Below are 27,442 nucleotides of genomic sequence, written 5' to 3'. Positions count from 1 at the left end.
CTGTCACATTGGACTTAGACAAGACAAACAGAAGGAAAAGTCCAAGAGAAAGCATGAGAATTAGAACTCAAACATTCTCATACTCATGAAGCCCATAAACACTGAACTGGAAGACAATTTTTAATGTTTTTCAGGGAAAGGTATACCAGCTATTTTTATGCTGCCCCCTGGTGGGTAAAACTCCTATGTGATTTCTTTGCTTCAGAAAAGGGATTGCTTGTTTCTTAGAAATAAAGGTAATGGGAGCAGTGAATATGATTAAAACCAGCTGTGTGGTTTCCAAAGAACTAATAAAAACAATAGTACACCAAATGGATTGGTATTCTCAATAGCATCAACATACACTATATTCCCTTTTAAATGTATTTCTGTATGCATTTTTTAAATATAGGACTGTTCTGTTTGCATGTATACCTACATGTCAGAGAGGGCATCAGATCCCTCCATAGATGGTCGTGAGCCACCATGTGGTTGCTAGGAATTCAACTCAGGACCTCTGGAAGAGCAACTAATATTCTTAACTGCTGAGCCGTCTCACAAGCCTTGAATAAATTGTTACAAATACCAATACAGTGTTATTTTACCAGATATTTTGCTATCTGAACATATTCAGGTTTCATAAGGGTGTCCTAGTCAGATTAGCATTTAATGGGGTTGAAAATTTAACTCTCTAATCCTAAATTTTTCTTCAAAATAGAACACTGTCCATGTTATAACTTTAGAGAGTAAATAAGATAATGTATATAGAGTACTTAGATTAATTTGGGGGATGATACAGCAGGAACCGGTCCTTACATTTTAAGTCAGTTTTTCTTACTTCATATTACAAAACATTAATTGAGGTTATTAGAAAAGGTTTGTGGTCTTTTTTCCTAAATCTAACAAAATTTTAGGGTGACTTTTTTCTCTGTCTGGTGTACCTTTTCATTTCTTTTTCTACTTAGCATTTTCTATTTTTTTTTTTGTAAGTTCTAGATCCACTTGTACATTTGACCAAAACAAGTAATGATACGTCTTGGTTGGAGTCTTGAACTAAAATCTTTGTGGAAATTCAACTCAAGCAATAATTTCTATTAAACACATAGAAATTGTTTTAGTGAGAAACTGTTACTGCATACAGCATTTAACTATCATTTTGATATAAAACTACAATGGAAAAAGGCTTGGGATTTCCCTGTAAGACAAGTTGCACACACCAACATAAACAAACATCACTTAGGAAACAGAGGACAGTTTTGCAGTAGATCACACTGACAGTCAGAGATGTAGAAAAGACAAAACCTACAGGCCAGAGAGCTTTAGGGACTAATGCAGGACGCATAGAATTCAGTTAGAGTGAAGGATTTAAAAGAATATTAAAAAAGAAAAACAGTGCGAATGAAGAGTCAACATGTTAGTTATTCATTAGAATAAGTGCTAAGTAGTAATGGAGTAAAATAAAAAGGTAAGTTAGTTCCTGAGGGGCTGGAGAAACAGCTCAGCAGCTAAGAGACTGGCTGCTCTTCCAAGGGACCTGGGTTCAATTCCCAGTACCCACATGGCAGCTCACACCATTCTGTAACTCCAGTTACAGGGGATCTGACACCCTCACATAGACATACATGCAGGCAAAACACCAATGAACATAACATTTTTGAAAAAAAAATCAGCTAATGAACGGTAATTGCCATGCTAAAAGAGCAAGGTGAACTTGCACAATGAAGAGTGACTGCTCTTATTAATGCCTGTTGTCTGCACCATTCTGTGCTGTCCTAAAGCTTTATGGGCCTCCATCCTTGTAGCCCTACAACAACCCTAGGAAACAGACAGGAAGTATCTTCCAGTGATTGAAAGGAGGTCCCCATGGATGGCTCATTGGTTGAATTGCAATGCTGGTAAGCAGCAGAAATGGGATTTGAATCCAGAGTTAGACTCTAATCTATATTCTTGGTCAGTAGCCTCCCATGGTGCTTCAGCATCTGATCATATGGTATGATGTGCCAGATTGCTTCTTTAGTGTCTATAATGCTGTGGTGTCTCCAGTGTATCCTCTATACTGTAAGCACAACAAACATGCCCATATACAGATTTTACCACAGCATGCTGTGTGTGCTTTACTTCCAAATACATATAACTAACCCAAAAGATCATTGGCTTAAATACAAAAGAGACCATATTTTAGAGCCATAGATTCTTGGTCATTATTGAACCATGTCCACATTATCCTAGCAATAAATAACGCCATTACCTTGAAAATGTGCCCCTCTTGTTCACTCTACCCCAAGGCTTCCATCCTCAAAGTCATAAGACATAATTGTTAACTGAAGCTCATCCCATCATTCCTACATTCCAAGGCAGGGCATTTGGCCTGGGGAGGTGGGGGGATGAGAAGGGGGTGCAAGGCTTCAGCAGCCTCACTCTAGCAGAGTAGGCTCTTTCTAACCAGCCCTGAGAGGCCTTCCAAAACACACTTTTGCTTATATATCAGAAGTGAATTCACGGTCACACTTAACTACAAGGAGTCTAAGAAATATCACCATTGATCTGGACATGCTGCCAACTCAAATAAAATCAGGGTTCTATTACTAAGAAAGAAGAGGTGGATATTGGATGGGAATTACCATTATCTGCAGCTCCACAGAGTGGATCTTCAGCATATAGCATGGGCTGATGGAATGAATCCATCATGGTATATAAGGACTGACACCAGGTGGAGAACTCGGATTTCTTACTTTTAGCTGCCATGTCACTTACACTTTGTCTGCCCATTTCAGAACCCTTGAGTGTGCTTTCCTGTGACATCCATCTAGTCTGTCATTTTGTTCAACTTAACGAAACTTTATCTAAGACTCAATACCCTTGTTTAATATTAGGTAACCCTTTCCCCATCGTGAGACAGATGAAGAGAGGCTGGCAAGGCTGATTACATAGTTTGGTAATTTTTCATCATTTACAATGCAATAAGAAGTCAGTATGCGTCATTTAGGCATCACTTGTCAATAGTACAAGAATGGCAGATCTTTAGTGTGTTTTATTTTGTGCCAGGACTGGGTTAATTGTTGTCATTGGTTAGGTAAAAGACTGGAAAGTTCAGTGTTCTCAGTGTGTCCAGTGAGTATCACTCAGCATCGGTGTGAAGTGTAGCTTTGGAGAAAATGAGAGACAAGCTAATGGGAACTGAAAAGGTGAGACTTGAAGACTTGGGCCCAAGTGAGAAGTGCTTGAATATGTCAAATCAAGACTCTAGTGATCAACTGCCCACAGGCTGATGGAGTAGCTATTGAAGACATGGCATCAAAGTTACCAGACCTAACTGGTAGAGTCACACAAAAGTGTCACAAAGAAGTTACTTTTGTACCCGTGAAAGGACTGTGGTTATCATTATGGACACATTGAACTTGGTTAACAGTGGAGCATAAAATAAGAAGTGTATGATATGTTTTATCTCTAACTCATTTTTGAATATTTTAAGCAAGAGCAAGAGCAGTGCTATCTTGAAAAGCATTGCTTGTTAGGTGTGGCTTGACCAGCAATGGGAGCATGTAGTTATGTTCCTTTTATTCCCTTACACTCTAATGCTAGGACTCTTTCATAGTTTCTCATGTTGTAGTGACCCTCAGCTATAAAATTATCCCTATTGCTACTTCATAGCTGTAATTTTGCTACTGTTATGAATCATAATGTAAATACATATGTTTTAAAATGGTCTTAAGTAACCCCTGTGAAAGGGTCATTCAATCCCCAAAGGGATTTCAATCCACAGATTGAGAACTGCTACCTTAAACAATGATATTTATCTTTGCCTAAAGCAGAACAAAAGGACTTGTACAAGGAATACCTGTCCTGGGATTAGGTGGGTTTGTCCTGACTGTAAGCATTTGGTGACCACAAGTCCAACAATGCCTTCAACAGAGGAAGTTTGAAAGCCATGTGCCATCCTTGAAGTCATGTATTGTTTGGTTAAGTTGTTTCCCCTGTACAGTTCAGCTCACGTTGGCTGTGTCTCGTGTGTTTCAGGGTAAGATGATGGCATGCAAACACTGCAGTGATATCTTCAGCAAGGAGGGAGCTGGAAAGCCCGTGGCCATAAGTAGAGAAGACCAGGGACTTGAGGCAGATGATGAGAAGGACTCACTCAAGAAGCAGCTGAGGGAGATGGAGCTGGAACTGGCACAAACTAAGCTGCAGCTGGTGGAAGCCAAGTGCAAAATCCAGGTTGGTGATTTGATAAAAGAACAAAAGGACACAAGACAAGCAGCCCCATTTTACACAACCGTGGGCATGTAGAATAGATCTGAAAATCTAACATTACTGACAATGAGTCATGAAAAGTTGTATTTTTAAACAATTCTCATGTACAGATAGTAAGTTTTTACATAAAGTAAACTTGATGTTAAGATGGTATATTTATCTTCTATAACTAATAAATTTCATATTACAGGACAAAGAGTTATTCTCAATGTTACTCAGTATTGATTTATACTTTAATTTGTAATTGTCAATTCTGAGAATACCACTTCACATAAATACATAGTTCCAAAATGCAAAGTATGTTTTGGGCCATTTCAGAAACTATATATTCTGTTCTAATTTAAAGATAAAATTAATTCCATGACTTATTTTTAATGAAACTTACCAGCAACTCAAACAACTAATTTTTTAAGATTTATTTTTATTTTGTGTATGGGTATTTTGCCTAGAGAAGGGCATCAGATCCCTTGGAAATGGAATTGCAGGTGGTTATGAACTAATGTGTGTGGCCTGGGGCCTCTGGAAGAGTTGCCCGTGCTTGTACCAAGCCTTCTCACCAGCCCCCAACTTTTTGAAATTTTTTGAAAGCAAACAGTCTAAGACACTATAACCAAATACATATCACTTTGATACATATATGCTGAGGAATGTTGGAAAACAATAACATTTTCTGTAAATAAAACTATGCTTCTATATAAGATCAGAAATATTTGTATGTACAATAAAACATACCGTAACACATTAACATACACAAATTCAAAATCTGAGCCAAAGTGTGTTTGAAGTAGAATTGTTGCTTCTAGCTGGCATAACATAACGGCCTGCCCAGTTCAACATGCACAATTTGTGTTTAGAACTAAGGCTGACATACATGGTATGCACTCATTGATAAGTGGCTATTAGCCCAAATGCTTGAATTACCCTAGATGCCTAGAACAAATGAAACTCAAGACGGATGATCAAAATGTGAATGCTTCACTCCTTCTTTAAAAGGGGAACAAGAATACCCTTGGCAGGGAAGAGAGAGGCAAAGATTAAACAGAGACTGAAGGAACACCCATTCAGAGCCTGCCCCACATGTGGCCCATACATATACAGCCACCCAATTAGACAAGATGGATGAAACAAAGAAGTGCAGACCGACAGGAGCCGGATGTAGATCGCTCCTGAGAGACACAGCCAGAATACAGCAAATACAGAGGCGAATGCCAGCAGCAAACCACTGAACTGAGAATAGGACCCCCGTTGAAGGAATCAGAGAAAGAACTGGAAGAGCTTGAAGGGGCTCGAGACCCCATATGTACAACAATGCCAAGCAACCAGAGCTTCCAGGGACTAAGCCACTACCTAAAGACTATACATGGACTGACCCTGGACTCTGACCTCATAGGTAGCAATGAATATCCTAGTAAGAGCACCAATGGAAGGGGAAGCCCTGGGTCCTGCTAAGACTGAACCCCCAGTGAACTAGACTGTGGGGGGGAGGGCGGCAATGGGGGGAGGGTTGGGAGGGGAACACCCAGAAGGAAGGGGAGGGGAGAGGGGGATGTTTGCCCGGAAACCGGGAAAGGGAATAACACTCGAAATGTATATAAAAAATACTCAAGTTAATTAAAAAAAAAGAATAAAATAACAATTAAAAAAAAAAGAACTAAGGCTGAAGTGAAGTCACATGATAGAATATGGGTAAGTACAAACAGAAACACCTCAGATTCACTACGCCGTTGGTTTTGAGTTAATTTTTTAGCATTGCTGAATTTCGTCATGACCTTCCCTACCTCCTATATTGAGTTCTATGACCCCACATATTAGGGGAGTCTCAACCCATACTTTAAGAAGCTGAACTGAGACAGGCATCAAGTCATCTACCTTTAATCCAAGCACTTACGGAATGGAGGAAAGTGGATCTCTGAGAGTTTAAGGCTAGCCTGGGCTATGCAGTGAGACCTTGTCCTTTCAAAAGAATCTGTCCTTGGTTAGAGCCATGATGTTCCTGCATGGGGTACGTTTTTATACCCTGGACCATCAGATCTTATAGCATGTACCCATAGACACAAATATAACCTAAGTGAATTTTTAATAATTAAAGGTATGTTTTATGGGAACTTAACAGTATGCTCTTTGATTGTCCTTCACTTGGTCACTTTGCTTGGCAGATCTGAAAGTGACAGACCCAAGACCTCTGTTGTTTTGCCTTCACAAAAGACTAATCCCACTCTTTCCTTTGGAGTTATTTTGGGTCTCAGCTGATTTTGCCAGACTCCTTTCTCCATTCTCTTCATATTGTATAATAGCAATTAGAAAAACGGTCCTGGTGTCTTGGTGGACTGATCTGTTGATCCTTTTATCAGTAACCCCACACCCATACCCATGCCGAATTAGGAATCCTCACCACTGTGTCTTGTCAGAAACCTGAATGTTCTCAGGGCAGTATTTGAATTGGAACTCGTTTGTACTCATATTTACTTGTGGTTTTAAGCATTTAGTCTCCAATTGCAACCTAAACCTAAATTTGGACCTAAGTAGCAAGGAGATGGGAAAATAAAATGTGGTTCATTTCTCTATTCATAGAAAGCACAGATTCTCATTTTCATCAGTAACTGTTTTAGCTCTCCACTTTTCTCTTCCATTAGGAAGCCAACTAAATGTCTCCTGGGCTTTGAGAGAGGGCTGGCTGCAGAGGCCTGGTGAATCTAAACAGCATGTCTTAATTTCCTCTGGCATCTATATAACCTGTGATCTTCTTCCACTAGGAACTCGAGCATCAGAGAGGAGCGCTTATGAATGAAATACAAGCTGCAAAAAACTCTTGGTTTAGTAAAACCCTGAACTCTATCAAAACAGCCACAGGCACCCAGCCACTCCAGCCGCCACAGGCTCCCCAGCCACCCAAGGAGAGCACATAGCTCCAGCCTCCGCCAAGCACAAGAGCACAATGATCAAAACAACGGAAACCAAGAAGTTTTCCTGTTGTCCCTTTGAAGAAAGTAAAGGAGACCAGAAAGCAAGTTAGACTCTTCTCGGTAGCTCTGTCTTTCATGTATGACATTTTTCAAAGGGATGTTATTTAAACTGACCTGATTTATGTTGAATATCTATTTCCAGCTTCTTCATGGGAAGCCACATTCAGATCCGTCATAGTATTACACATTGTTTTATATGCCTGAAATTTAGTTGGAAATGGGTAATCTAGAACTAAATGCTTTTGTTTAGAATTAACTTCATAATAATTTTTAATCTTACATAAAATGGAGACATGTTATCCCAAGGCTAAAATGGTAAGATCTCTGTCACAGAATTCTGTTTTTAAAGGGAAACTAAACCTCTTTAACGTTCCAGGATTATTCATAAAAAGCACACCGTGGGGCCGCACATGAGCACTGACAGGTCTCACACTGAAGTGACGTCAACACTGAAGTGCTACCCTTTTCCAATTAAACAACAGACCAGGGGGTGGCTTGCAAGTTTCCCTCTAACTATTCTGAGTTGGCTACATTTGGAATTAGAGGGCCGATAGCTGTGGAGTAGATGGGCTACCGTGACTTTAAATAGAGGTGCAGTAGCATCATCGGACCCTGGTAGTCTCTCAGATCCCTTTAAGGACTCCATATGGGGCTTGTTCTCCTGATGTGCCTATATATGAGCAGAGGTGACTCGTGGCAAATGTAACCTCAAGGATGGGTAGTGTAGGTTACAGACTTAGAGTCCCTTCTCTGGAGAAGCATTGTACTTTGAATGGAACAGTGATGAGGCACTGGGTGATGCCAAGCTTGTTGAGGCCAACACCAGTGTTCTGTACTTTGTTAAAGGAGGACATGTTGCCAAGGAAGTTGAGGAGATCTTCCCAGCACCTTGGTGTCGGGCAACTTTCCTTACTTTTCCCTAACTCCCAAACAGTGTGTCACACCTGGGAATAAAGAGAAACAAGTGCATTTTTCATATTTTGGATTGACTAAACATTTATAGAAATTCTTATCTCATGGAATGGTAAGGTTGCTGTTTTAAAAAATGGTGCAAATATTTTTCCAATCATATTTGGCATGCTTGTATAAATACCCCTTGCAAGAAATTCTTTGGAAAGAACAAAACTAATTTTCCCATTTTCTAAGCTACTATGGAAATCTCTGCCCCCTTTATAGCAACCAGACAACTGTCAGTCATGTAGGGCAGCATTTGTTTATACTCATCTTTAGCTTCATTGTTATACATACTGTTTCCAAAGTACCTTAAAGTATGTAGTGCCACAGTGATTCTCTTCTGTGCCATACATTGTAATAACCACTCTGAGATCTCTCAACCCCTGCCTTCAAGTTGCTCACGATAGATCCTTCCTCTAAAATCAGTTCTGAGTTCTAGTAAGTGGAAATTCTTTAATCTCTAAATATCTGTGTCATCTACAGCCCATGAAACTGATGTCATTTGATGTTACACTTACCACACTATGCTTTCCATATTGAAATTTAGTTTTCTTCTGACAGCTTTCATCAGAAGATTCATTTCTTCTTACCAAAACATCAGTAACCCAGCACTCCTGATATCTCTGTTGACTTTAACATTCCCTACATAATGGTTTAGATAAGCTGTTTTTTTTTTTGTAAAATATAGTAGCTAGAACATTACATCGTTTCTGTCAATCATATAATACAGCTACTTAGCTTTATTGGTACTGTGCGCTTTGAGACCAGGGAACCTAGACACATTACTTTTTCAAATGGCCAGCTAAATTAAGGTGCACTTTTGTGGACTTCCAAATACCATCCACAGCTCTTTTTAACTTTTGAAAATAAATACATTCCACAGAATACCTAAGTTGCAAATTTTTTCATAAGTGATAAATGAGAGAAACAGAATGGCTCTAGATCAAGTCCTTATCCATTCAGGCTGCTTTCCTTTTTCTCTTTCAACAAAATCACCAGGAACATGTGCTTTAAGAGTTAAATACATCTTTTGAGTTTTCATCTAACTCTTACAAAAGACCTACTGGCAGCACATAGTCTTTTTGTTCTCCATTTGACACGGGCACCATGTGTACTGGTATCAGGTCTAAGCTGCCCAGCATTACACTGTTTTTGAGTTAATAACAGAAGTAAAGAGAATTCAGAAAGTAGTCATTGCTTATTCACTATTTTATCACAGCGGTGCCCGGCCACACATTGCTCACCATTGCTTGAGAACTCCAAAATGCCAATATAAAGCGACTAACTCATCTCAGTTTCTCTTACTATTTTATATATTGGAGAACTGAAACTTTTTTTTCTTGAGACAGGTTCTGCTATGTAGTCTAGGCTAGCCTTGAACTTAGGACCTTCCTACCTCAGCCTTCCAAGTGCTGAGATTACAGACAGGTACCACAACAGCTAAAATGATTCTTTTGAACTCCTTGTAGTAAAGAGATAAACCAGCCAAGTGTCCCAAGATATTTTCAGACATGGTAGCTTCTGTCATCCTTCCCCAAGCGTTACATGATAGCAGACATTCCTGAAATGCTGGTATCTGCAGCCGGAGAGGTGATCATTCCCCTTTTCATTGAGTTCTGTAGAATACAATGAAGATCCCACCCACTGGCTTTTGTAATTCAGAGATCTCTTTAGTGAACTCTTGAAAGACACTAAGTTGGATTTGTGCACGTGTTTAGCACACACCTGAGCCAAGTCACAGTTTGGTTGTTTTTAGTACCTGTGATTTAATGCGAAGAAACTCTTGGTTTGCTACTCTTCAGTATATGAGTGCCTATCAGAAACAGTAATGGGAGAGCCACACAGGTCACAACCTACCTTTTCATACAGTATCTGTCTTCCCCTCACCAGATATTAAGTTAGTAATTTCCTCTTCTTGGCTTTCTTGAGTTTACCTGGGAAAGTTGAGAAGACCCCTTTGTTCTAATGATGAGAGTTTGGTGTTTGTTTTATTTCCTATGCTTTTTTAAATGTTCACCTTTCCTACAGTGTGTATTCATTTGTCTTCACCCTGGTCCAGCTATTGAATTGGGCAATTAGTGGTTTTAGCTAAAGTGAGAAAACTGAAACAGTATGTAGATAAAAGGGCACAGCAGATAAAAGAGCCTTAAAGTAGTCACTTAGATCAAGTATCCATGTTGATTACAGGGATACACACCCACAATCCCAACACTCGGTAGGCTGAGGCACAGGCGTGCCTGTGAGCTCAAGGCCAGCTCAGACTACCCAGTGAGCTTCAAACTAGCTAGGATGACATAGCAAGGACCCATTTTAAAAAACAGGAACAACAAAACGCCAAACGTGTAGCTAATATCAGACTGAGCGCTCTTGTGCTCTCACTGAAACCATCTCTGCTAATGACCTCCCCAGCCCTGTGCATCAGACACGGAGGTGGCTGCCTGTACTTTACTCCTTTAAGTGGACAGAGAGATCATTTTAAAGGAAGGACCTGGTTTTATCTTCTAAGAATGACACTTAGAAAGATGATTGTATTACATAACTTATTCTTTATAATACTCTACAATAGATTATTGTTTTGCTTTAATATCTAGCAAATGAGATAATGAACAATTCTGTTGTATGATTTGAATAGTTAGGGGTGAGTGTGCATGTGTGCAGTGAGTGTGTGTGTGTGTGTGTGTGTGTGTGTGTGTGTGTGTGGTAAAATTTTATAGAGTATATAATTCTTTTGTTTACCTAGATACCATGCAACCAAATACATATTAGATTTTGAGACATAATGATCAGAACTGGAAGCCCAGGCAGCATCTCTGTGGCCTGTTTCTAATGACCGTGTGTAAAACTGTCTAGTCTTTGTGCTGGGGGTCACATTCAGCACTTCTTTTCTGATGGTGGCTTATATGTAACACATGCAAGGCACTTTACATTACCCATTTCCTTACCTTTAAAGCTCTGCAAACATGAAGACTCCCATATAGACTATACCTCAACAGATGATGCTGATCTTGAATTATAAGAAGAAAAAGTAGATGTGTATAGAACTTTAGTGATTACAGTCAGCTGTCCTGTATATCATTCTCAATTTCCTCATAATGAACTACAGCTCGAACTTACCTCCAACAATACATGTCACCTGCTATAAAACTATCTCCATCAATATGTCCCCCTATTGTGCTCTCATCTCTGGTTTATCATTAACAGTATTTGAAAAACATTTAAGAAAAATGAATCATTGAGAAGAAAATGAACATTATTTTTTAATTGACAAATGATTAATGTAAGACTCCTTCCACTAGCCAACAACTTCGAATAACCGTACTACATATGGAAATGGTCAAAGAAACTGATTTGTGAGTATAAATGAGTTAAAAGATATTGTCATAAAGCACAAGAATAAAGATGGAGATGGTCCCAGCATCCAAGATGTCCCATCAGCCCCCTGCATTGGTTTCACTATTCTTGGCATTTTTACATAATGCATGGATGCTGTGTTCAAATTAGGGAAAGGGTTTTTTGTCAGCCCCATTTCTTTCTTTCCAAGTCCTGCCTTTCCCTTACTGAGGAGGTAATATAAACCTTATGCTATTTTTATGAAATATTATTTTCCCCAGCATCTACAATAAAAACATGTTAGAATAAAGGAGTTGACTAGTCTGGAAAGTACTAATTGACCATAAAATCAACATTAGCCGTCAGCCTCTTCCTCTATAAACACTGACCAGTTACTTGTTTCCACAATGCCATGTATTATGTGCAGTACACTCTATTAAGGTAAATGTGATGCTTGTTAAGAAAGTGCAATTTATTGTACATTGTCCCAACAAATGTTTACTTTTATAACCGTTATGATCTTGTACTGGATTGGTATCTTGTTTAGATGTGTGAATGAAACCTTGTGAATAAACAAATGTGACCAAGAAGGTAACAAGGTGGCTGATTTGTGAGCCAGTGACATTTTCAATGCTTTGTGTTGCCCCTTTGGTTCCATTAAACAGTAATAAACATTTGTTTCAAAGTCCATGTGTCTATTTTTCCATGTTGACTTTGTTTTAAATCAACTTACTGATGTTAGTCAACTTAGAGAGAAATCGTATATAGAAGTATGCTCCAGGATGTACACAGGAAAATGATAGCCAGCATAGTACTAGTGCTAATAGTCTATTAAGGACAATAAGTTCCTGATTACAAGTAAGAAAAAATGTCTTGAGCTAGTTTAATAACCTTTAAAGGCAATGAATTCAAATAAAATAGGAAATCTATAGCATGGCACCCTAAGGCCGAACACTTAGATCTGAAGAGGTATTGAAACCCAAGCAGTTAGCTCCAAAAGTAACTTTTGCTTTCCAAGTAATGATTAGCTGATTTTTTTTTCTCCAAAGACATGCTTTCTAGCTTCTACATGCACATCCACCAAGTTTTCACATCCTTTGATTAGTCAGCAGATTTGGACTAGCTCTTCCAGCATCCCAAACCTAGATTCACTAAAAACATATGATTTGGCCCATCCTGGGTCAGATGGCTACTACTTCCTGTCTATATACACAAAAAGAGGGTGATGCCATGTAATGTAAATGGAATTTTGTGCAAACACTCAAGGTTTGAGTTATATGGGGTACTAGAAACAATCTGATATGTATAAGTTGTAGAGTTATTGTTGGCATTTTTATCTGTGGACACAAGGGGGGTTTGTTTGGTTTTCCTGACTTCTAAACCTAGTGTATCCAAGTCACTCGGAATAGCGATGGGGTAAAAAGTTTTATCTTCTTTTGTTTTGAAACAGTCTTACTCTGTGACTGTAGTGGTTTGAATAGGAATGGCCCCCATAGGCTCAAAGATTTGAGTGCTTGGTCACCAGGAGTGACACTATTAGGAGGTGTGGCCTTGTTGGAGGAAGTGTATCACTGAGGGTGGGCTTTGAGGTTTCAAAAACCCACCCAGTGGTTTACTCTTCCTGCTGTCTCAAGACCTGGATGCAGAGCTCTCAGAAGCTTGCCTGCGTGCTGCCATGCTCTCTGACGTGATGACAATGGACTAGACCCGAAAGAATATAAGCAAGACCCCAGTAGAACAGTAAGACAAAAACCAAGGCTGGCCTCAAGCTCACAGCAATCCTGTTCAGGGCTGATGTTGTAGATGTGAATCACCATGCCTAAGGAGTTCTCATTCTATATGGTATATACATAGGGACTTTGTAGACGGGTAAAGACACCAACTTGGGATTCCTTTGTTGACTGTCTTAAGATATGAGACTTGGATGATTTAAAATGCTTCCTAAAAGAAAATCAAGTAGGGGCTGGAAAGACAGCTTAGAGGTTGCATTTACTGCTCTTGCAAGGGACTCTGGTTGGGTTCCCAGCACCCACTTGGTGGCTTCAACAACCTGTCACTCTAGTTCAAGGACAGCGGATGCCCTTTTCTGACTTTTACAGGCACTGCATTCACTCAGTGTACATGCTTAAGTGCAGGTAGGTCACTCACACATCCATAAAATTGAAGCTTAAAAAGGAAAGAAAGCAGAGTAGAAGAGAATGGAAATAATCACCAGTCTTGTTTCAGAGAAACAAGGTTCAGATCTTGCTAGGCAGATGAAGTAACTAATCAAGGACCCAGAAACTGGCCCAGTGGTTAGGAGAATGGTAAAACTTAGGTCATAAATCCATACCTACAGACCAATACAAAAAGATGTCAAAGGACTGTGGTACTGATGTAGAAATAACTAGGGAGTTGAGGTGTTAAGAAAACAGAACTGTGTCCAGAACATGAGCTTTTAGATTATTAGAATTCAGAAATGGTTAGTTCTGTAACATGACGTCTAAAGTACAGTCATGGGTATCTGAATAAAACCCAGAACTACGACTTATGGCATACATGCAGATATGGGTTTAAAGGAAATATGCTGTTTTTATGTATTTTTACTTTCTAAGCACTGTTATCAGGTATTCCAGTCCCTGCTTAGACATGAAAGAACTCTATCCTGAGAATTTAAAACTGTCCCACGCCACGTCTCGCCAGCAAGAATGATGCAGGACACAAAGGATCCTTCTGCAGAAATAGCTTTAATGCATCTTGAGAGCGAGAGCACAAGCTTACAATACGGAGACCCCGAGTGAGGGAAAGACTATCCCTTATATAGGAAACTATCCTCGCCTCGGACGTGTCACTCTCTGGCTGGTCGCTGCCAGATGTGCCAGATGACGTACCACAGCATACGCGTGACGTACCACAGCATACGTGTCCCCCTGAGTGAGGAATTTACCAGGCGCTTGCGTATTGCCCTTTTATTAGGTGCATCCTGCCGGATATCGGCGCCATCTTACAATGGAGAATGTGAGGACGGCCCTCCACATCTCCCCCTTATCTGTTTTTAAGCAAATAGGACACCCATAAATAGAAGGGTGAAGGCAGAGGTCATATCCTCGCACAAAGTTGGCGAACCTGTACAAGAGAGATACCCTTAAGCTGTTGTTGAGACCCAGGGCACTCCCGACCCGTCGCACTGCCATTTTTTCGAGGGAGGGAAAACTGGGGCAGATACCCTCATGTAATATGATATGCCTTCCAGGGAGCATGTTTGGTAGAGCTTCCCTGTGCAATGCTAAGCTCGTCATCCCTCATGGGCTGCTCAAGCCGGACACTCTAATCCTGTGCAATGAACCGAGGTTCTAGGAGTGCAAGAGCTGTCTAGCTGGCGACCTATTGCTTAAGCATGGTTAACCAAATATCGGCTGACGCTCCTTGTTCAAGGGCTATAAGCGCCTGGGCGATCACAATTTTGTCCCTCTTTGTTTGAAATCTTAATTTGCAAAGCAACCAGAGGAGTAACACTAATCCGCAGCAGAGGACTGCTCCAAAAAGTCCCACCCCCACCCATTCCTTAAAATAAGAGACTGCTGAGGTGATCCAGGATGACAATCCTTCTGTCAAAGACATATCCAGTCGGGTAGAGTTTACTTGAATGATGGCCGCTCTCAATTCCCTGAGCGTCTGTTCAAAATCCGAGGTCCAATTCTGTAACAAATGCTGTGAAAGGGTTTTAGACAAATTGGCAGCTTTGGTAAATTGTTCATACTGTATAGACGTGACACAAAGGCCGGGGAGCTTTAGTTCACAGCCAAGCTGGGCCAGTTGCCATAGGATGTCTAGTTGCTCTTGGACCAGATCTATACGTTGGTTAACAAGCATGAGGCCTCCTTGTATCTGAGTATTAGCCGAGGCCTGTCTGTCCAGAGCCACTGAGACGGTAGCCGATAAATCATTGATAGTTTGGGTTGTCTGTACTGTGTTTGACAAGGCCAATGCCGAAGCAGTAACTGAGGCAGCAACTGCCGTTGTAGCAATAATGCCAACAATGATCGCAGAAATGCCAAAATCTCTCTTTCCTCTAAATAAGGTCAGGGTCCCCGGAGTCTCAACAGGGACCGGGATAAAGCGAGGCATACGGGTAACTACCGCTATGGGATATTGGCTAGCATCCCAACACAGGGCATAAAAACATGAACCGTCTGTACAATTCAATTTAGAAACTTTAGTGGCATTACTTATAATCCACACAAATGGCGGCCAGACACAAACTGGAGCAGGGTTAAACCCCGTGCTCCAGTAAGGTTTATATTTTACACGAGTAGCTGTCCAGACAGAGGCTGAAGGGTGGATATTCCCCGTCCAGGAAAATGATAACCGTCCCTTTTCGCCCTTTCCTCCAAGTAGCATCGCCATGGGTGTAAGATCAGTGCAGCTACCATTAACGCCACAAAGCATCCATTGATCAAAGGGATTATTATTGGACAGTCTAGGATCAATGGTGGTGAAGTTCACTCCGCCTTCCAAATCAGGGGAGAAGGAGAAAAAATTCTGGACTGCCCAGGCAGAGTCCCGGGACTGGCAACCAGTCCACGGCAAAGTAAGTTTTTCATCCTGGGTCCCTCTACAAAAGGGTGCCAACTTTGGTTGACGGAGAGGGCAGGTGGAGGAGTTAATGTAAGGCCACCAACCATAGAGAACTGTGGCGTTAGCCACAATGTCTTCCTCACCAGTTCCCCATGTGGCCTCCCTTAACCAAGCAGAAGATTGATTACTCAACATAATGCAAGGAAGATCAGAAGATATTTTGTTGAATATGCCAAAACAAAGGCTGCCCTTAAGGGGAATAATCCTATTTTCTTTTACTTGCTCTATTTGGGAATCTAGTGGTAAATAGGCTAGTCCCAATTCTTTGTTGGTAGTAAAGAAACGTGGAAACACTTGGGCATTATACATCACCGGCATCGGGAGGGGGAAGGTTGACATAATTCCCCACCGTAGTTCGCTCTGCACTTTTATTGGCACTCCCTGGATCAGCATGAGGATCACCAGAGTTGTCATCTTCTTGGTCCTCTGTCTTGATATTCCGAGTAAGTCGTCCCGGAACCCAAACTGGATTTTCATTATCCTGTGGAAAAACACAAACAGCTCCCCTGGATCTTATCAAAACAGGATCCGGGCCCTTCCATTCGTTTGTCAATACATCCTTCCATTTAACTAATTCTTTTGTCCTTTTGGGCTCTGAGCAATGTCGCTCAGCCGCTGTTTGCCCAGCTTCATCAAGATTGAAAAATTTAAGGTAAAAAGGGCCAAAGCAGTGGCCACTCGGGGTGTTGGGGGGAGTTCTATCATAATTCCCCTTCTTTGTTTTATTAAATATGATTTGAGCGTCCGATGAGCGCGCTCTATGATTCCCTGTCCTTGAGGGTTGTAGGGCAGGCCCGTCAGATGGGTAACTTGCATCTGAGTACAAAACTGACGGAATTTTTGAGATGTATAGGCAGGGCCATTGTCAGTTTTTACACATCTTGGCCTTCCCCAAGCACTCCATGCTTCAAGGCAGTGCTGAATGACATGTGTTGTTTTTTCTCCTGTAAGTGGGGTGGCATGTAGAATGCCAGAACATGTATCTATAGATACATGCACATACTGTAATTTTCCAAAAGTAGAATTATGAGTAACATCCATTTGCCAGATTTGCAATGGCTGTATTCCTCTCGGGTTGACCCCGATGTGAGGAACTGGGAGGAACTGGCAGCACTGTTGGCATTGGGTGACTATATCACGTGCCTCTTTTCTAGTTATAGAGAAGCGGCGGCGTAAAGTTTCTGAGGTAACATGGAAATTGCCATGAAAAGTTTTAGCGGCCTCTAGAGGAGAGGCCAGGGCCACAGCTATCATTTTTGTGGCTTTGTCAGCTAAATCATTCCCTGAACTCATTGGACCAGGGAGTCCAGAATGGGCCCGTATATGAGTAATATATACAGGGAATCTCCTATTTATTAAAATAATTTGGATTTTTTGGAAAATCTCTGCTACCTTGCTAGTTGTCTTAATTACGCCAGCGGTTTCAAGGATATTAACGGCATTGACCACATAGGAGGAATCTGAAACAATATTTAGAGGCATCTGGAATTTTTCAAGGACCTCCATAACCACTAGGCATTCTACCACTTGGGGTGAGGTTTCAAAATATTGTCGTGAGAACACTTGGGAACTTACCACATATGCTCCCACCCCTGTTTTTGACCCATCCGTATACACTGTTATCCCTTCTTTTAACGGTCTGTGGGATGTGACGCGAGGGAAAACAACAGGTTGTGATCTAGCAAAACATAATAGGGGGTGTTTAGGATAATGATTATCTATCTGTCCAGCAAAGGAAGTAATTAACACTGCCCAAGCATTTGAGGTAGTAGCTAATGTTTGAACCTGAATGGCTGTATATGGTACTATCAAAGTTTTGGGTTCTTTCCCAAAATGAGTAATAGCTGCCTTCAACCCGCGGAGTGCAAGCTGAGCGACCGCATCGGGATACCAGTCAATAATCTTAGCAGGAGATGCATTGGGATGGATCCATAATAAAGGCCCATTCTGCCACAAGACAGCTGTTGGTAATTGCATAGTTTTGAAAACGCACAAATCAAAAGGTTTGGTTTCATCAATGCGCTGCAATTGAGCATCCTGTAAGGCCTTTTCTACAACTTGTAAGGCCCGGTTTGCGGCTGGGGTCAATGCTCTCGGAGAGGAGATATGAGAGTCCCCTTCCAAAATATCAAATAAGGGCTTCAACTCAGCAGAGGAAATCTTTAAAAATGGTCTCAGCCAATTTATATCTCCCAATAACTTTTGGAAATCATTTAAGGTATGCAAATGATCTCTGCGAATCTCTAATTTCTGGGGAACTATTTTTTCAGGATAAATGACCGATCCCAGAAATGAGCCAATTTCTGCAATTTGAACCTTTTCTACAGCGACTTGTAGTCCCCATCGTCCCAATGTTTTGATTAAGATGGGATATGAGGTCTGTAAGGTTGTTAAATCTTTATCACATATTAAAATGTCATCCATGTAATGAGCCAGAAGCAAAGATGGAAATTGCTTCCTTATAGGTTCAAGGGCTCGTTGCACATATAGCTGACAAATAGTGGGGCTATTGGCCATGCCTTGAGGCAGGACCCTCCACTGAAATCTCTTATCAGGTTCAAGATGATTAATAGCTGGTATAGTAAATGCAAACCTCTGTCTGTCCTGTGGACACAAGGGGATGGAAAAGAAACAATCCTTAATGTCTATAATTATTATCTTCCATTGCTTAGGTAAGGCAGAGAGTAAGGGTAGGCCTCGTTGGATCGAGCCAAATAAACGCATCTGTGCATTAATGGCTCTCAAATCATGGAGAAGTCTCCATTTTCCTGATTTTTTCTTTATCACAAAAATAGGAGTATTCCATGGTGAAATGGACGGTTCTAAATGACCAAGCTGCAATTGTTCATTAACCAATTTAGTGGCAGCTTCTAATTTTTCAGAGGATAGATGCCATTGAGGAACCCATATAGCTTCCTCTGTAAGCCAGGGTATGGGCATAGAACCCTCAATGGCACCTAGGAAAAACCCAGGCCTTGTTTATGGGGGTTTGCGACTGGTTCAATGGGCATGAGACAGCCCTGTTCTAATCGCCCTAGGCCTTTCCCTTCCTTATAGCCCATCCTTGACATCATGTGGGCCACTTGTGGGGGGTATTCGTTAGATAAGGTTAGTCCCATGGTCTGCATAACATCTCTCCCCCAAAGATTAACAGGTAGGGGAAGTACATAGGGAACAAATTGTCCCTGTCGGCCATCGACAGTCGTCCAAGTTAGAGTGGCAGAGCTGATTTTAGGGCACGACTGGTAGCCTAAGCCTTGTAGCGAGTGAGAAGATCTTATGGTAGGCCATGATTGAGGCCACCATTTTGAGGAAATTATACTTTTATCAGCCCCAGTATCCAGAATGCCTTCAAATTTCTTTCCATTAATTTCTAAGCTCAATTTTGGGCGGTTGTTAAGATGAACCACCAAATATGCCAAATCATTACCAGTGGACCCCATGGGCTCCTTGGTATCCTGTATTGTGGTTTGGGAGCACGGAAGGAGTAATAACTGTGCTATTCTATCACCTTAATTATGGAAAAAACCCCATCAGGACTTGAACAAAGAATCTGAATATCAAGAGAGTGCTGAGCTTCAACAAGGCCTGGATGGACTATCAGTCCTTGTAGGGCGAGAGATCCTCTCCCAAGGACAAGGCCTATGGTTCCTGGGGGCAAAGGCCCCACAGTCTGAGCAGGAATTGGCTGAATGCCCATCTGGGGCATTAGAAAGAAGTCGGAGGCGGCACACAGGTCCAATTTTGTGTCACCTCTTGGGGAGTCTCCTCTGTCAGGGTCATGGCTTTCTGAAAGCGGTTCCCATATCTTTGAGGGCCCTGGGACCGGGGGGCCCAACGATCCGTTTTTTGACATCTCATTAGGCTGAGCTTCCAAGGGAGGGAGTAATTTTCCCTTAATATCCCTCACTGAGCGGCACTGGTCAGGCCTATGGTAGCCCTTGCCACATCGGGCACAGATAGTTGCAGGCCTCCTGTCTCCCTTGGTTATCCTACAGTCTCTTTTTAAATGGCCCATTTTTCCACATCGAAAACATGATCTTGTATCTGTCCCTTTAAGGGGGCGTTGCCGGGACTGGAGAATGGAGGCCGCCAAGCCTGCGTTAGTAAGAGGCCCACCGAGTTCTCTGCAGACTCTGAGCCAGTCCTGTAATCCTTTGTTTTTTCTGGGTGCTATAGCCGCCCGACATTCCTGGGTGGCTTGCTCGTTAAAGAGCTGTTCTATGAGCGGCGCTGCTTGCTCCGCATCACCAAATATTCGTCCAGCAGTTTCTGTCATTCTGGCTACGAAGTCTGAGAACGGTTCCTGAGGTCCTTGGATGATACGAGTAAGTTGATTATCCTAGTGAGTGCCTTCCAGGCCTTAATGGCCGAGCTGGAGACTTGAATATAAGCACCCCAATGGTAATTAGCTTGGTCCGCTGCGAAGCGACCCTGTCCTGTCAAGAGTTCAAATGTCCATTCTCGCTGCTCAGGCGTTAACGCCGTGGCATTAGCTCTGGCCTGTGTTTGAGCCGCCTCATACCAAAGCGCTTTCCATTCCATATATTGGCCCATGTTCACAAGGGTCGCTTTTGCAATCATCTGCCAATTGGCGGGTGTCAAATAATTTAGGGCCAGCCTTTCAAGAATGGTTAGGGTGAAATTGGCTGTAACTCCGTACTTTCTGACAGACTCCGCCGGCTCTTTTATTTGGTTATATTCGACTGAGGCATGAACCCGCTCACCCTCCTGCGTTTCAAAGACCGGGAACGTCAACTACAGCTTCCTTCTCACCCTATCGGGGACTAAAGAGCGCGCCTCATACGGAGGGGGTGCGGTTGGCGACTGCCGTGGCAGAAGCTTTTTATTACCTTTCTTTTGTTCCTCGGGGTGATATTTCTCTTCCTCATATCTAGCTGCTTCCTCATCTAACTCGGCCTCCTCCTCTGAATCTAAGATTCCATTCTCAGAGCTATCAGAACTGTCGAGGTTCAGCGCTTCTAGCTCTTTCACAGGGTATATGCTGGCTCCCCCTCCCGGTTGCTGTGTAGAGAGGGAAGTGCCAGAATCTGAAAGCTTTAACACTCCCTTATCTGCGGACTTAATGGGAGGGCTCTTTTTCTTTCTCAGGACGTCCTTTTTCTTACGCGCGTCTAATCCCTCACTACGTTCAGTTTCTGACATACTTTCTCGAAATATTTCAAGTGTGGTCTGCCCTCCTACAACTGCTGCCTTGCACACTTCATCTGCTAAGCAATTTTTGACTAGTTTCCATATGGCTTTAGTTCCTAGATGCAGATCTTTCTCCGCCAATTTTCTGTCTAGGTCCCTTCCAAGTTTGTCCCATGAGGCAATTGTAAACGAGCCTGAGCAGGCAAACCACGGAGCCACCCTGTCCACTTCTTTCACAAAGTTTTTAAGTGTTCTTCCTCCAATTTTAATGTCCCTCTGCTTTAGCACCGTTTCCAGAGCCGTGATCACAGACTGTGAGGATCCCATGAGGGACCAAGAACGCCCAGCGGCTTATCTACGTCCATCTGACAAGGCGTGAGTAGAAACAGACACACCGCTCTCTTATATACGGGAGTTTTACGCGCACTTCCCGGGCGGTGCTATCACGTCCCTGCTCCCCAACAGTAAAGGGGAGCTTCGCGAAGCTCACTTATTTACAAGAGACTGAGACGCGCCTCCAGCTGCTGTCCTTTTAGCAGCGGAAACGGTGAAAACAGTACATAATAATAAGAAAGAGTAGAGTGGCTCCGAGAACAAATACCATAGCCTCAACAAATCCTTCCCAAGGCGGCGACAACCCCAGACCAAAATCCAAGAAAGGCATGCCTCTCTGAACGTATTTTTTTTTTTTACCTGCAGTTCTGAATCCTCCTTGTCACCAAGGGGTCTCCGGAGGTGCTGATGAGGTCTTTTTCCCGGGTTTCGGCACCAAATATCCCACGCCACGTCTCGCCAGCAAGAATGACGCAGGACACAAAGGATCCTTCTGCAGAAATAGCTTTAATGCATCTTGAGAGCGAGAGCACAAGCTTACAATACGGAGACCCCGAGTGAGGGAAAGACCATCCCTTATATAGGAAACTATCCTCGCCTCGGACGTGTCACTCTCTGGCTGGTCGCTGCCAGATGTGCCAGATGACGTACCACAGCATACGCGTGACGTACCACAGCATACGTGTCCCCCTGAGTGAGGAATTTACCAGGCGCTTGCGTATTGCCCTTTTATTAGGTGCATCCTGCCGGATATCGGCGCCATCTTACAATGGAGAATGTGAGGACGGCCCTCCACATAAAACCTAAATGCTACTAAGACCTTGAAACTGGACTTGAAACAAGGAATATAAAAGCATTTCTCCACTGGCTAGTTTTGTGTGTCAATTTGACACAAGCTGGAGTTATCACAGAAAAGGAGCCTCAGTTGTGGAAATGCCTTCATGAGACCCAGCTATAAGGCATTTTCTCAACTAGTAGTCAAGGTGGGAGGATCCAGCCCATTGTGGGTGATGCCGTCCCTGGGCTGGTAGTCTTGGGTTGTATAAGAAAGCAAGCTGAGCAAGCCATTGGAAGCAAGCCAGTAAGAAACATCCCTCCATGGCCTCTGCATCAGCTTCTGCTTCCTGATCTGCTTGAGTTCCAGTTCTGACTTCCTTTGGTGATGAAACAGCAATGTGAAAGTAAGCTGAATAAACCCTTTTGATGACGCCTGTGTTGTCACGATATTGAGAACCGGGCGTAGGCCTGTGAGATTTAAGAAGAACCACATACTTGGGTCATCCGTGTTAAGAGAATGCCATCCCGGCTTTACTGAGATCTCCTTATATACAAGAGGCAAAAGCAGTGGAAAAGTACTAGAGCAGGTGGAAAATCCCCAACCAGGGAAACAGGAAGAATCTGCACCGTGGAAAGTCTAGGCCCCAAATCAGGGGCTGAGAGCAGTTGCCAAAGGTATAAACAACTTCTTGTCATAGCAGGCTGAAAGGCTCAGCGAGGGGGAAGAGAAACACCCCAAGGTAGGGCCCAACACCCTTTACTCCCCAACTTGCATCTTGGTCATGATGTTTGTGCAGGAATAGAAACCCTGACTAAGACAATTTCTTACATCTAGGACTTGATTCCCAAACTTCCTGGAAAAGAATGCTGTTTGTTTCCTTTCCTCTTGCTGTGAGAATATATTAAAATTTAAAGAAGAGGTTTTATTTGTCTTACAATTCCAGGTTACAGTCCTGTAGAGGTGAGTTTTGGCTACACCACTTTGTGCTCCCAGCAAGTTGTGTGCTTTCAGACACACACACACTCACACTCACACACACACACACACACACACACACACACACACACACACACACACTTAGCTTATTTTTTAAATGCCTTGGCTACTCAAAGGCTGGGCACTTCTAATCCTCTGCCTGCTACCCTAGGCCCAATTGGGGAAGTGGCCAGTGTCCACTTACCCAAAATCTCACATGTCTGTCTTTCCTGCAACTCCTGAGCTCCATCTTCCTTGAGTCATGGTGATCCTCTCCCCTGCACCCTAGCCCATGCAACTCTAAGGGTCTCACCTCGTGCCCACCCATTGACCATTGGCATCTTTATTGGTCGATCAAAAACTAATGTGGAACAAGGACCTTTAGTGTTTGGACACACAGATTCCTGATTGAATCAAAGCATTAGAACCAATCTACAACACAGTCCCATCATTCAGAGAAGCCATGGTGGCTTTCTTCTATGGGAAGAAATGAGCAAAATATCTACAACTCCCAAGGAAGTAAACTTTCTAACAGGATAAAGGCTAAGCTTTAGGTAGCAAAAAGGTACAAAGAACAGCAGAGTGACAGGGTGAGAACAGCATGAGAAGGTATGGGTAAAGTGGATTAGATAGTCAGGTGTATAGTCTTTGATACGTGAACTTGATCCACCTATAGTTATTCAATCAAACACTAAGTGTTGCCATGAAGTCATAATTAAACTTTATATAGTAGAGAGCTTGAAAAATCAAGGTAGACATAGTTCTTCCCATTGTAATGTCTTAAAAACAAGAAATGCTGATACTTGCAGGAAAACTGAATTCCAACCACTTCATATTCTGTCGTGTGTGTGGAGGGGTGGGGGTTGTCCAAGAAAGGATCTCTATGTGTAGGACAGCTGGCTGTCCTGAAAATCATTCTGTAGACCAGGCTGGCCTAGAACTCAGAAATGTCTGTCTCTGCTTCCCAAATGCTGGGATTAAAAGCATGCATATCTCCATGCCCAGCTTCAGCTCATGTTCTCCCTGGCCTCTCATGAGTAAATCATGAGGCACAGTCTATTTAGGATCTTCTAACCCAGTCTCCCCGTCCTACAGGCTTTGGATTTGCTTAGCCAATTTCTACTATGTACTTATTCTTTTATTCTCTCCTAGTTCACTTAACTAATGCATAGACAGTATCTATATGGTGACTTGGAGAGCAAGCATTCTAAGCAGTAGAAAAAGCAAGTTATAGACTTGTGAGGCAAAAAAAACAAAAACAAAAACAAAAACTACACTAAACAGTATGCTCAAGAAATAACAGAAGTGCCATTGTTTAGACCAGGGAGGAAGTAGAAGTGAAAGCAGGTAACAGTAAAGGGTATGAGAAGTGCTTGAGTTTCTACACATTTTACAGATGAAGTTGGCAGGATGTCCTATATATAACACATGATGTAGGCCTAAGATTGAAGAGTCAATGTGACTCTTGGGCCTAAGTAAGATGATTAGGTGACACTTCCATGGAGTACATTGGAGTATTTGTTCCTATTCCAGCCCTCATTTCTGTTTATTGTTTGGATACTTTAAAAATTGAGATGTAATATATATACCTGTTACTTTGTGCAGTTGGCCTACAACTACTGAGTTGGAATCTTCATACACTTCCAGTAGCCCACTAGTAACATGACAGAGCAACATAATACGAGGTTCTTTCATCTTCTATTCTTGCTGAGGTCATTTTAGGTTTAATTAGAATTTGATCTCCTTGTTGGAGAATCCTATGGGAAATTACCAACTCTATTCTAGAAACCTAAGGTCAAAATGCCCCAACTAACTTAGCTTCTGGTAAATCACCTGCTTGTATAAACCTTCCCTTCCAGCTAACACCATTTAGCTTTTGTTAAACTACTAGCTTGCACAAAACCTTCCCCCTGCAACTGCTGAGCTACCATGACTTGGTTTTTGCCCTTATAAGGTCCGTACTAGAAATATTCAGAGCTACACTAGGGTCCTGAATACCTGGGTGCAGGCCCAGCCAGCTGGACTTAAAGTAGTCATCTCTGGTGGGATGCCCTCAATAGTAACACTTGTCACTCTGAAAATTCCCTCCTAGGCCTTAGGTATAAACCACACAAATGTTATATTTATAGCTCATACCACTGTAACCTGTACCCAATTCAAGAAATAATACTGTTAGGTCTCTAAGAAATCTAGGTCTCAGTATCTGTGAATCCTCCCAGCACTTCTCACCTAACCCCCTAGCCTAAACCTCTCCCTTTCAGTCAGAGCTGGTTTCCTTTTCTCCAGTTAGATCCCTGAAGGCACTCTAGCTAGCATGGGCATGTACACATAGCTCTGGCATGCCTTACCCTTCTCCCCTACCCCCCCTGAAAACCTTTAAACTACATTCTTAAAGCCAGCCAAGGTCTGTTCCCTTTTGAACATTTCCTGAGGCTGATCACCAAGGTCCAGTTTTCAAAGTATTTAAGTCCAGTAATCAATAAAAATGAAACACCTCATCCTAACAGGGGGTTTTACCTTTATAAACTCCCATTTGGGGGCTGGAGAGATGGCTCAGCGGTTAAGAGCACTGACTGCTCTTTCAGAGGTCCTGAGTTCAATTCCCAGCAACCACATGGTGGCTCACAACCATCTGTAATGGGACCCCATGCTGTCTTCTAGTGTCTCTGAAGATAGCTACAGTGTATTCATATCTTTGAAAAAAATAAAAAATAAACTCCCATTTACCTCAGGGCCAGGTCTGTCTCCTCTCTTATCCAGAAACAGTCCTTTGTCCCTCTCTCCCTTGCTCCAATCTGCTTCTCCCTAGGCCTCTGTTGTTTGTCCCAATATGGCAAATAAATTTCTGCATTGAGAATTTTGTCATGGGGTGTCTTCTGCTGAGACCAGTCCCCCTTCAATCCCTATATAACTAGACCATTTTTGCTACATAGGTCTCTTGTCTGAGGCAGCCTCTGTTGGTCTGAGAAAGCTAGGCTGACTCTATGATAGGTTTCAAATTGGCAGTTCAGGGCTGGGAAAGTTCAGGCAAATCCAGTCCTCAGAAGCTGCCCCACCACCTGGCCTGAGGCAAGACAACGGGTCAGCAGGAGTTCCCAGACTTCCTCAGCAATAATTTCTAGCCCCCATGCCTGGCAATGGAATGTCCCTAGAGATGAGATAAGATAAAGTCTACCCTGGAATCCCTTAATGTGCTTTAAATCAAGCCTGTAAGCTCACTTGGTTATCTACCCTGGAAATGGGAGACCCCAGCAAGCTGGACTTCTGCAGAATTAAAACAGTCTGCATTTACATACTATTTCAGTCTAGGCTATCATTCTTAGGTGAATCATGGACCCTTACAGGCCTGAGGCACCTCTCTTGCTCTCTCTCTCCTCCCTTATGTTGTATTTCGTCTACCACCCATGTTCAGCCTGGATTCTTCCCTCTGCCCGATTTCTTCCTTATAGCTACAATAAAATTCTCCAGAAAAAAGATTTTTTTTCATTTTTATCACTACAGGCCATGGGACCGGTGGTTTGAGACTTTTATTTAAATTGCAACTATACAGTATACATCCGTGCCTGACTTGTCATTTAATGAACGTTTGTGTGAGAAATTTACGCATATTGCGTGTTTAATGTAATTACTTTAATTTGTGAAGTGTAATTTAGCAGCATTTTCCTTGACTTGCTGATTCTAATAGCTTCCCTAGGCATCTGTAAGCTGATAGCAGATTGCTTGACCACCCAACGGATACTGTTTGTTTTCTGTCTTGTTTTCCTGTATGTTATAGACGTCTCCATGCTGTCAGAGTTAAAGTAATTTGAAAAGCGGTTTTACACTGGGGTTTATTAATCCGGGCTCCTACAACTAGAAGAATTTCTCCACATTTTATGTGGGATCACTTAATCCAAACCCTGATGAAAATAAACAATATCTGAACTGTTTGTTAAGAGAAGGCAATGGAAAAGTCTGCTATTGAAAGACCCTCGCTCTAGTCTCGGGATGGCGCACCCCAGGAAACACGAGGGACCGGCTTGACGTAAAAGCAAGAGGCCGTTTAATAATAACGGAGCTCCGGGCCAACACGTGTCTCACGCAGGAGACAGAGGAGTCAACCCCAAAA

General features: G+C 42.3%; 1 protein-coding gene and 1 long non-coding RNA gene across 16 annotated transcripts in view; both read left to right on the top strand.

The window, feature by feature from the left end:
* The window catches only part of Rabgap1l (RAB GTPase activating protein 1-like), a 595,699-nt gene extending 583,534 nt beyond the window's left edge, over positions 1–12,165 (top strand). For all 14 annotated transcript variants that reach the window (XM_006250105.5, NM_001401442.1, XM_006250106.5 and 11 more), the window contains 2 exon segments: positions 3,997–4,194; positions 6,984–12,165. In XM_006250105.5, the coding sequence (XP_006250167.1) occupies positions 3,997–4,194; positions 6,984–7,136 (351 nt within the window). In that variant the 3' untranslated portion in view covers positions 7,137–12,165.
* Positions 12,166–20,154: 7,989 nt separating this feature from the next.
* On the top strand, positions 20,155–23,280 carry LOC134481579 (uncharacterized). 2 transcript variants are annotated; one of them, XR_010057262.1, is made up of 3 exons: positions 20,155–20,422; positions 21,534–21,623; positions 21,948–23,280. It is a non-coding gene; the product is annotated as an uncharacterized LOC134481579 (long non-coding RNA). The 2 variants fall into 2 exon arrangements; XR_010057261.1 differs by lacking the exon at positions 21,534–21,623 and having other exon boundaries at positions 20,157–20,422.
* The last annotated feature ends 4,162 nt before the right edge of the window (positions 23,281–27,442 follow it).

The sequence above is a fragment of the Rattus norvegicus genome, chromosome 13 (assembly GCF_036323735.1).
Source record: "Rattus norvegicus strain BN/NHsdMcwi chromosome 13, GRCr8, whole genome shotgun sequence".
NCBI lineage: Eukaryota > Metazoa > Chordata > Mammalia > Rodentia > Muridae > Rattus > Rattus norvegicus.
This window is presented reverse-complemented; position numbering and strand designations above follow the sequence as displayed.